General features: G+C 35.5%; 1 protein-coding gene across 1 annotated transcript in view; it reads right to left on the bottom strand.

Moving 5' to 3' along the window:
• Positions 1 to 11636, bottom strand: part of sucla2 (succinate-CoA ligase ADP-forming subunit beta) — a 53513-nt gene that overhangs the window by 13526 nt on the left and 28351 nt on the right. The window contains exons 5-7 of the mRNA XM_039745242.1: positions 11079 to 11207; positions 9457 to 9595; positions 4176 to 4337 (exon numbers count right to left, since the gene is read on the bottom strand). Coding sequence (XP_039601176.1) covers positions 4176 to 4337; positions 9457 to 9595; positions 11079 to 11207 — 430 coding nt within the window. The remainder of the gene's footprint in view (positions 1 to 4175; positions 4338 to 9456; positions 9596 to 11078; positions 11208 to 11636) is intronic.

Raw genomic sequence — 11636 nt, 5'->3', positions numbered from 1 at the left:
ATTTCATTGTTTCGCTGTAGCAGTTCGCCGTATAAGTGTATCCAAAAATATCGCGGACATGCAGACGGAGAATAGGAGACGATTGCCCTCAAGAGGAGTACTAGGGTGCTGTACAGTGTTAGCCATTATGAATGTAGAGAAAGACCAAGCAAAATGACACCTTTTATTGGCTAACTAAAAAGATTACAATATGCTATTTTTTCTGTATTTCTCCATCAGGGATTCTTGGGGATTTTTTAAACCTTCTTGCCATTCTCCTTGCTGTGCCTGACGGCAAAATAAATTTAAGCTGGTAATAGTTCCAATTAATTTGAACTTATTAATTATTGTCCTAACTGTAGATGTGGCAATTTTCAGGGGAGTAGCTATTTTTATAGTATTACCTGACATTTGAAGGTCAGAATACAATTCATTTGAAATATGTATTCTCTTATTTTTACCATGTTGATGAATGAATAAGAGAATATGGCCTCTGTGCCCCCTCATATTTTTTACCCCAATGACACAGGAAGTCATAGATTATTGATTGGAACTTCCTACACACTCTGATCGACTTAAAAAAGTGAGATATAGATGGAAAAATGCTTCAGTTACACTTTATTCATAAAACCTTCTAGGGGTGCTAATAATTGCGGCACATGGTTTTGTTAAAATAATTGTTGCTTGACGAGGGGTTATTTTTGACATAAATATATTTAGTTCAGTTATGGGTTGGAATTCTCTCTTTTTTTCAGTGTGAGATTAAGATAATTCACCAAAAGGTTATTTTTTTTACTCATCTTTCCCAGCAGTACCAATAATTGTGGAGGGGTCTGTGTAAAAATAATAGACACACATACACACACAACAATCAGGTTACAAAAAAGTTCCATTCGTGCCAACTTTCATAACCCAATTTTTTTTAATAAAGCTGAAACTAGCACTGAACATTGCAGTTAATGGAAATATCTGCAAAATGCCTATCAGATAGCATTGGTGTCACACTCCCTCCTAACCCATTAACAGATGTGTTTGGTGTACTCCCAGATGGGCTTAAAGTGGAGAAGGACAAACAAACTAATTGCCTTTACTACACTATTGACATGTAGACTTATCTTGCTCAACTGGAAGCATCCTAACTCTCCTGTTCTAAGTCAGCGAGTAACTGATGTTATATACTATTTGAAACTGGAAAAAATCTAATTCTCACTTACAGGATCTGTGCAGACCTTTTTCAGAACCTGGCAGGATCTGATCAATAACATTTTAGAATAAGCTTTTAAAGCACTGAGGATTTCTCCATTATTCATTATTCACTTATTAATTTTGTTTGTAAAATTTTAGTTTTTAAAAATGTATTTATTTGTATCGAATGATGTGTGATTTTAATAAAGTCAATAAAAAAAAAGTGATGTGCTATTTATGGTGAGAGATTACTAATAGCATCATTTCATTCTCTGTGCAGTTGCATTTTACGAGATGGCAGATGTACTTAGGATGCTGCGAGTTACAAGGAGTGGTTAGTATTGCTCAGCTAAATAGCCAGCTGCCAATCAATCTGCTTAACCTGTGAGAGACCTTACTACACAGGTTGTTGGTCTTGCTCAGTGACAAAAAATTTAGCTGAACTTTAATTGAATACAACAAATCTGGGGTTTTATTTTCTTGTTTATATCTGTAAAATTACTGTAACCCAAGATCCATCTATATGGGTGTGTATGAATGTATAAATACATTTTGTAATATACTCACTCATATATACACTCACCTAAAGGATTATTAGGCACACCATACTAATATGGTGTTTGCCCCCCTTTTCGCCTTCAGAACTGCCTTAATTCTACGTGGCATTGATTCAACAAGGTTCAATCAAAGCATTCTTTAGAAATGTTGGCCCATATTGATAGGATAGCATCTTGCAGTTGATGGAGATTTGTGGGATGCACATCCAGGGCACGAAGCTCCCGTTCCACCACATCCCAAAGATACTCTATTGGGTTGAGATCTGGTGACTGTGGGGGCCATTTTAGTACAGTGAACTCATTGTCATGTTCAAGAAACCAATTTGAAATGATTTGAGCTTTGTGACATGGTGCATTATCCTGCTGGAAGTAGCCATCAGAGGATAGGTACATGGTGGTCATGAAAGGGATGGACATGGTCAGAAACAATGCTCAGGTAGCCTGTGGCATTTAAATGATGCCCAATTGGCACTAAGGGGCCTAAAGTGTGCCAAGAAAACATCCCCCACACCATTACACCACCACCACTACCACCAGCCTGCACAGTGGTAACAAGGCATGATGGATCCATGTTCTCATTCTGTTTACCCCAAATTCTGACTCAACATTTTTCCAGTCTTCAACTGTCCAATTTTGGTGAGCTCGTGCAAATTGTAGCCTCTTTTTCCTATTTGTAGTGGAGATGAGTGGTACCCGGTGGGGTCTTCTGCTGTTGTAGCCCATCTGCCTCAAGGTTGTGCGTGTTGTGGCTTCACAAATGCTTTGCTGCATACCTCGGTTGTAACGAGTGGTTATTTCAGTCAAAGATGCTCTTCTATCAGCTTGAATCAGTCGGCCCATTCTCCTCTGACCTCTAGCATCAACAAGGCATTTTCGCCCACAGGACTGCCGCATACTGGACGCTTTTTCCCTTTTCACACCATTCTTTGTAAACCCTAGAAATGGTTGTGCGTGAAAATCCCAGTAACTGAGCAGATTGTGAAATACTCAGACCGGCCTGTCTGGCACCAACAACCATGCCACACTCAAAATTGCTTAAACTACCTTTCTTTCCCATTCTGACATTCAGTTTGGAGTTCAGGAGATTGTCTTGACCAGGACCACACCCCTAAATGCATTGAAGCAACTGCCATGTGATTGGTTGATTAGATAATTGCATTAATGAGAAATTGAACAGGTGTTCCTAATAATCCTTTAGGTGAGTGTACATACAGTGTATACACACATTTTTATTATATATATATATATATATATATATATATATATATATAAAATAAAGCTGGCTATTTGCTTCAGCCCAAAAACAATCAAGTCTGTTATCAGATTGTCCCTATTAACATTGCAAATGCTCCTAAATTAATATGACAGCCGAATCTAGCAGCACATATAACATTCCAAATTTATCCGAGTCATTTTTCCCACCAACGAACACAGAAGGTTGCATTTTTGATTAAGGATGCCCCATATGAACTTTACTTTGCGCAATTCTCATACATGTGCTCTTCCACCCATTGATTATTCTTTCACTCTCTTGAATCGCCTTACTTGCGACTCTCTCTCCTCTTTTTAACACAAAAATGCAAAGATTTTATTTATACACAAAAGGAAATCTTGATGGGGTGCTTTTAAAGCATAAAGTGATTTCCTTTTTACAGCTCCTTACAGACTGGCAGCAGTGGAGCAGCCATTTAAATAGTTCAGGAGAAATTTTCTTAACACATAGAAACAAGTACCACGATATTATACATTATATATATATATATATATATATATATATATATATATATATAAATAAGTCAGTAGTATATTATATTATATAAATGAACAAAATATGAATCCATCCATTTCCTGAATTAACTTGACCCAATTTAGGATCAAATGGTCCCTGACACCATAGGAGGCTGGGGGGGAGGGGGGTTGGTTGATAAACACTCATAAGGATCACCAGTCCAGTACATCACAGGGCACATTTCTGTCAATCATAAGTTAACCTAACATGCACAGACAAAATGGATTACCAGAAGAAAAAGCAAATTCCACACAACGCTTGGACTAGAAGGCAACAGTAACTAATTGTTAATTTTTATGTTGTTTTCAAAAGCACATTAACTATATTACTTGTTATAAAACAAGTAAAACACTCAATATGTCTTTCCTACCATTGTTTATTCACTGTGGCTATATATTACAGCAGACTAACTTTGTCCTGTAACATATGTGATCTGAACTGCTATTTGCTTCCTTTTCGTTAAAGGAAGAAAAAATCTCAACTCCTCTGATACAATAAACACTTTTTCAAAAAGGTGTTGTTTCCCAGAAGAATTGTATGCTTTTCCTATGCAGTAGATAAAGCTGGCAACTTTCTCAAAAATTAACTTACTTTTCACAATTTTCATATTCTAATGCTGGAAAAATGTGATTAACATTACTTAAATGACTATAAAATAGGCATACCTAAACATCCAATGGTCCCGTCTAGGCCAATGTAGTTAAGGTCAGACTTGGCTGCCTGCCTGTCTCTTTCATCTTCTTGGCTCCAGTCACGCAAATCAAAGATCTTTGCCTGACGATAGGCAGCGTTAGAATCAAAATTTATTTTAGCATCCATGCACATCACTAAAGTTTAAAAAAAGAAAAAAAATTACAAAATTTCTTGACATTCAACATTAAAATATATTTACACATTTTGAGCTTGACTTTGAAGAATGTTGTTTGAGGATCGCTACATAGACCATTTTCAAACAAATTATTAAAGATTCAAATCATCCAACTACAATATAAAATTACATACATTGTGCCACACTATGACATACAGTAAATTACCCCAGTAAATAACACCTTGAAGTGAAATATATAAATCAAACGGTACTTATAGTTTAATACTTATAATGTACAACAAATATACTACTTTCTAAAACAGGTTATTTCTAGAGAATCATCACACAAAAATGTTACATTGTCTCTTTACCATAATCCTATATACAGTCTATTTTGTTTCCTGATACAATCATAGAGCATACTTTATTGTCAGGTTTTGATAATATTTTTAAAATAGTCACCTAATACATGTACTGTATTAATGTGTTTTATATTAAATAAAGTGAAGTTATGCATTTTAATATATTTTTGTTATCAAGGTGCCAGATAATGGAGACGTGTTGCACAGTGGTAAGATATGCAACTAAGAATTTCATTGTACTCTGCACACATGACAATACAACTATTTATAATTCTCCTTAATATCTATAGTGGAAAATAGTGGAAGTTTTAAGCTAAAATACTTAATAGTATAACATTAGTATTATTCCACATAATCACTTTAAACTGAATTTAATTTCCAACCAGCAGCACAGATCATATATAACCTTAGTAATACACTAGCAAAGCAACACAAAACCAAATGCATAAAACAGACTAACAACAAAGAAACGGCAGTACATACTTATAGTTGTGCCTAAAACTGTGTTTTAGCCACCTCTGTACAAAGACCACAAACAAAAATGTTTGAAGTGGGTAGAAAAGTTTTATTCACCCAAGAATTCTGTGCTACACTGGATCATCTGGATGGATGGTTGGTGAATGGCTACCCTGTTCCTACAAGACTACAACATTATCAGGTTGTGAAATAATGATGTGGGATGGAACATTGGGAAGAGAGATGGTAAATCCCTCAAAGACCCTAAAAGTACAGAATGACCCTGGAGAAATATGGCATAAAATGAAGAATCATGCCTTTCAAAATAAAATGATTTTCAAGCAGTACTACACACCATCCCATGCTGCATATAAAACCATTGACTATTTAACTGCTATGGGCATAGGGAAAGAAAAAAAATCAAGGTGTGGCTACTATCATCCCCATACCTCAACCCTATTGAGAACCTTTGAAGCATCCTTAAAAGGAAGATTCTAAGCAGCAGCTCTGGGAGGCAATACTGGCATGTTCAAATGAAATACAGGAGGAAACTACACATGCCCTTTGTAAATTCAATGGATGAGAGATATGTTAAATTCATAACAAAGAAGGACTCATATTAATATGTACCTTGACCTGTAAAAATGCTTTTTTTGTTTGTTTTAAATTAGGTTTTATTTTTCGAAAAACAATCAGTGCATGTAGCTAATACAATAGATTTTGGTTTTAAGTTCATTATGATCTATTGAATGTTTTTGAACTGCATTTTGCTGAATAATTTGGAACATTGTATTTGGTGTGCTTTTAAAAAATTTAAAAACAACTGTTTTCATTATCAGCGGTTTTGCTTGTAATAACATCCCCATTATAATTATACTATAAATCAGAAATCCTTAATCATATTGACTGTTTAGTAAAAATAAACAAAAATGGCATGTACAAAATAATTTGGAACACAGTGCACAATTAGTGTAAGTTTCTCAAACTGCAAAGCTTATTGATAAAGAATAAGCTCTATTTTTTAAATCAAACACACTGTAGGATAATGGTACTCAGCAAAAGGTGTCAGGTAAAATTAGGACATATTACACAGACAAAAAACTCTGACTGAAAGAGAACAAAATCAAATCATAACATCAAATGCTATGTAGTGAAAAATGCACATTTAAGTATGGCTTTTCTACCAAATGCATCTTCAGCTGCAGGTCTACACTCCATCCCAAATTCGGAAGCTCTTTATCAATCCATAATTCACATGTGATGACACTGTTGAAAAGTCATGTTTGTTTTCACAAAACAAAGAACATATAAAAAGATGCAGTAGGTAAAAGTAAATAATGGTCGCCTGTATTCAAAATTAAAAAAGAAAAAAAAATTATATAATTCAACAGCTTGCAGCATCTCTTCAAACTGTGTTGATGTATTTCACATAGTTCAGTACTCTAACAGGTTTGAAGTAATCTAAAAGCTTCTTCACACATTCACTAAATTCAGGTTCACAACCAGATTATTTTTCCTTTCGCTTTCACTGTTACATTGGAGTTTGAAATGCCTAGCTCATTTGCCTAATAACAATCATATTCAAGTTAATTTTTCTGCTACATAATTAATATGCAGGGGCTACACTAGCACCAAAAGTAATAAAAATAAGATTAAATAAATAAGTAAACAATCAGTGCTTAAAAGAGCCTTGAGCAAAAAAAAAAAAAAACTTTTCTGCTGTTAATTTTGACATAGATTATACAAGGGTCCAAAACAAGTCTTGAGGGAAAAAACTACCATCCATACAACTGAAAAAAATTATTCCGTGGCTCAAAATTCAGAAAATGGCACTGTCCTGTATATCTTTATTGCTAAGCAAACTGTGCATAAGTTCAGTCATAAGCATGGCATTCTTATATTCACATAGCACTGTCAAGTATGGGCTAAGGAGGTGCCCATGCCCTGTGGATGATGTTAGGCTTTAAAAAATATTACTTGCGAATAAGAACAGAAAGATGACAATTGTACACAAGAGTATAAACTAAAACTTGTGGAATACTCATTTTGAATAACATGTAACTTTGCAGATAAGGAGGCATTTGTTAAAGTAATCTGTGAGAATGTGACACATCATTTATGGTCTAGTGACAGGTGGTGAACCAGTGGAGAGTAGGGAATGCTGCAGGGAACTGTGGTAACCAGGGTGATCTTCTCCAGGCTGGTGGTATGGCTTTCCTTCTGGCACTGTAAGCAATCTTTGCTTCCACAGGAGACTGGCATCATCCCAAATGAATGGAAAACAGGACTTGCCTTTCATATCTGGAAAGGGAAGGGCGATTGCCTGGATTACGGCAGCTACTGGGGAATAACACTGCTCTCATGCCAGGTAAGGTCCTTGCTAGGGTAATCCTCAATAGGATCTGGGATCACCTGCTCACTTACCTGCAACCAGAGCAGTCTGGTATAATGTCTAAGAAGTCTACCAATGACCATATCCCGGCACTGAAGGTTTTCATGGAGCGCAAATTCGAATATCAGCAGACTTTCTTTGCAGCCTTTGTCAATTTTCATAAAGTGTTCAACACAGTCGATCAAGCTGTACTGTGGAACACCCTGAGACTTTACAGTATCCCCCCCTAAAGTTGCTGGCTATCCTGGCCGGCCTGTACACTGGTACCATGAGTGCTGTGCAGACTGGAGGCAGAACTTCTGCGTTCTTCTCAGTTGATTCTAGGGTTCATTTGGGGTGTGTTCTTGCTCCTGCCCTGTTTAATCCTTGCATGGACTGTGTGTGGGGAGGATAATGAAGTCTAGCGGATGTGTGGCATATATTGGTGAAGACAGATTCACTGATCTTGACTTTGCCGAAAATGTTGTGATCTTCGCGGAGTCAATGGGAGGTTCTGATCGGGCTCTCTTTAGAGTGAGTGAAAAGTCTGAGTGTCTGGGCTTGCAAGTGTTCTGGATAAAAACCAGGGTCCAGGCCTTTAATGATCTCTTAGGCATAGCCATCGGGAGTGTGTCTGTCTGCAGACAGAATGTCCATCTTATCGAGAGGTTTACTTACCTCGGCAGGGACATGTCTCTGGTGACTCTTCCTATTGAGCACAGGGGTTGCTGAAAAGGGGTGTGTGGAACTCTAAGTATCTTTGCAAAAGGATGAAGTTCCAAGTCTTTAGAGTCCTGGTGCTTCCTGTTTTGCTATATGGTTGCAAGACATGGATGCTATCTAGTGGCCCGAGATGAAGACGGGACTCCTTTGGTACAGTATCTTTTCAGAGAATCCTTGGGTACTGCTGGTTTGACTTTGTGTCAAATGAGCGGTTGCTCACAGAGTCACAAATAATGCACATAATCTGCATTGTGAGGAAGTGTACGTTACGGCACTAAGGCCATAAGGCGCGATTCCCTGAAGGTGATCCGGCTCACAGGATCCTCACTGATGAGGACCCAAGCGACTGGAACCAGGCCAAGGCACACCTGGCTGCAGCACATAGATGGTCAATTCTGAAGGGTGGGCTGTATCTAAATGGGGGGTTACCAACTGGGATCACATCAATTGCACTTTTGATTATAATGTGTGCAATGATTATATTAAAAGAAATAAAACGGTTTATGAACGTATTTTTATTGTTGATTGCTCAGAACTAATCTTAAAACTAGCATTTTCTTAATGATATAAAGCACCTGATACCATACTTAACTGGGAGTTTCCAAGAATAACACAAATCGCCCTTATTTAGTGAAATAAGAAAAGCACTTTGTCACGGGGGAAAAAAATCAAATAATGGTACAAACTTGACCACTGAATTTATTATTGTTCAAAATTGTAAATATTTTAAAATAAAATTCAACAATGTTTTAAAGCAAAAATTCTTGAAACAGTACAAATGGTCTGAATATTCAACTTGAAGATTCTGGCATGAACTAAATCACAGAAGGCTCTCTTACCAGAAGTAACAAAGTCACTACTCCCTCATCAATATCGTTTAATCCAGTCTGGTACACTCTGCACTGACAATTTTTGCCTCAGATTTAAAATGAGCTTTCCTACATATTCTTTAGACAAAGGTTTTAAGTTATTCATATTATTTTAATGAAACTGATAATTATAGAGCATTGTTAATTATGAAGTAATTGCTTTTATTATCTATGAATCTTTGAGATTTACCGTTGTCACTGAAAGAATGTTCTTCTTGATTACTATTTCACATCATTTACTTGAGCTAATTACAATACAAAAATGCTTATTCAGTTCTCACTATGACTTGACTGTGACAAACACAGCACATCATATTCTGTCATACTGCTCCTGTTATTCAGGAATTTGTTTCTTACCAATTCCTGAAGAGTCTTCTACCATAGGATTTATCTCCACCATTGAAGCATCATACTTGATAAACAGATTATATAGTTTGATCATATTTTCTGCAGCCTCATCTAGTAGACTAGGTGGAAATCCCATTTTTTCTGCAACCTATTAAGAAAATATAAAAAACGAAAAAAAAAACATGATTTCAAAGGGAGTCAATAATAGAACTCCTTTTTTAATCTGCATTTATTCCTTATGTACTATAACTTTTTGTAACATTTTTCTTATGCAACAAAGAAAACTTGCGGACTTTACTGTTAAACAGTGTTTTTATAAATTTATATGCATTGCTTATTAAATAATTATCTAATATTCACTTTTCAAAACTAAAAATATAAACATGGCATATTGTAACTTTTAATCTAGATTTTCTGCAAAGCCAAAATTTACTCAAATTCAAAATGAACAAGAATATCTCATGTTTGTATGACAGACAGACTGAAGTCATTAAATAATTAAAGTAAACCATAACTAAGCAAACACAGGCTTCTTTGATTTCTCAATTACAATGTTTTTAATGTGGATTTTGGCACTATGCAATAGCAATATTAGATGTGTTTTATGATTGTAAAATTGTGTGCCATTTATATTATCATACCTGTGAAGTATTTTTTATGTTTCTATATCATTGCTGTAAAAACAATTAAACAATGCCTTCTTGAATAATAAATGTTGCTTAAACCTAGGACCTAGAAATTCTGCAACTTCATTTTAAACAAAACCGCTGGAAATTGATACAGGTTCATTCTGGCACAGAACACCGATACCATATACAAGTTTGTTGTGTGGGATATGATGGACTATCATTCTTTCCATCATTACCGCCTGCTTATAAACAATGCTGCAGATAAAAAATACTACTTGCAATGCTGTTCTGAAGAATGGGATTTCAGAAAACAAATTAACAGAATATTCCAAGCTACTGAATTTTCCCTGCTGTATGTATGAAACTGAGAAAAAAAATACTATGCTATGTATTTTGAATGTGTCTTTTTAAACTGTTCAGGATTTTTACATAATAACAACACAACCTTTTGTTTGGTTTCTTGGTGAACCTGTTTTGCTCATTTGTTGTAATTACTTAACTTGAGTTCACGTGGGACATTATACCTCTTCTACTTTTTTACACTGCTGAACAACTCTGAATCGAAAGTGTTCTATATACATTTTTGCATTTTATTCACAGAGTATTATAAAATCAAAGAGTTAAGTATACATATTTGTGTCCTGTAATGGAATCATGTTTGTTTTCTGCCTTTATTCTATAACTCTGTATTGGTAGAGTAGGCTCAAACCTTAACTGAAGACTATTTAATCAGACCTCAAAGTATCTCCTTTTGTGTGTAGCAGTGTCTGGTGTACATTTACTGTAAATAAGAACTTTTAAGTATCCAAGCCAGTGAAAGTGGAACTACCAACATGTGATTGATTTATACTAGTGTTACAATTTTAATTATAAAACAAGGTACACCAGTATTATGCCCTATTTCTAAAATAAATATATAAATCAACAACATGAAGAATTGTGGAAGTAAATGTATAAAATATACAAATTGCTTAACATGAAAGGAAGAAACAAAAAAAATACCCTAAGAGCCTGGTCTTTTTTGATGCCTTCTTCAATGTCAATTGGTTCCTTGATGATAGCATCAGGATTTTCAGCAGCAACATCTTCTATATTTACACCTCCTTGTGCGCTTCCTATTAAAACAGGTCCCTTAAAAATACAATAAAGCGAAGCATGTAAAATCCAGTTCAGTCTGTATAGAAATGTGCCCTATTACAAGACAACTACAGAGGTACAAAGCAAATATAATTTATATAATCCATGCATACATTACAGAATTAAGAGGCCCAGGAGAGAACTCATGCAGAGTTGAATTTGGGATACAGTGTGGAAACATGCAAACTGTGATGTGGCTTGGACAAAAACACTGGGTCTAGGTGCTAGGCATCATCACTAGCCACTGTGCCAATATACTGTCTAAAATATTTAGTGGAGTCTCAGTTCAAGATACTAAACAAATCATACTGCAATGCCTGTGAGTGGAACACAAGGCCTGCAACAGACAGATTGTGCTATAGTAATGTTTTCAAAATAATAATAATAATTCTAATTCTTTATATTTAAATAATGCTTTTCTCA

Source organism: Polypterus senegalus, chromosome 2, assembly GCF_016835505.1.
Source record: "Polypterus senegalus isolate Bchr_013 chromosome 2, ASM1683550v1, whole genome shotgun sequence".
Lineage (NCBI taxonomy): Eukaryota > Metazoa > Chordata > Cladistia > Polypteriformes > Polypteridae > Polypterus > Polypterus senegalus.
Note: the sequence above shows the minus strand (reverse complement) of the source record. Positions and strands in the feature narration are given on the sequence as shown.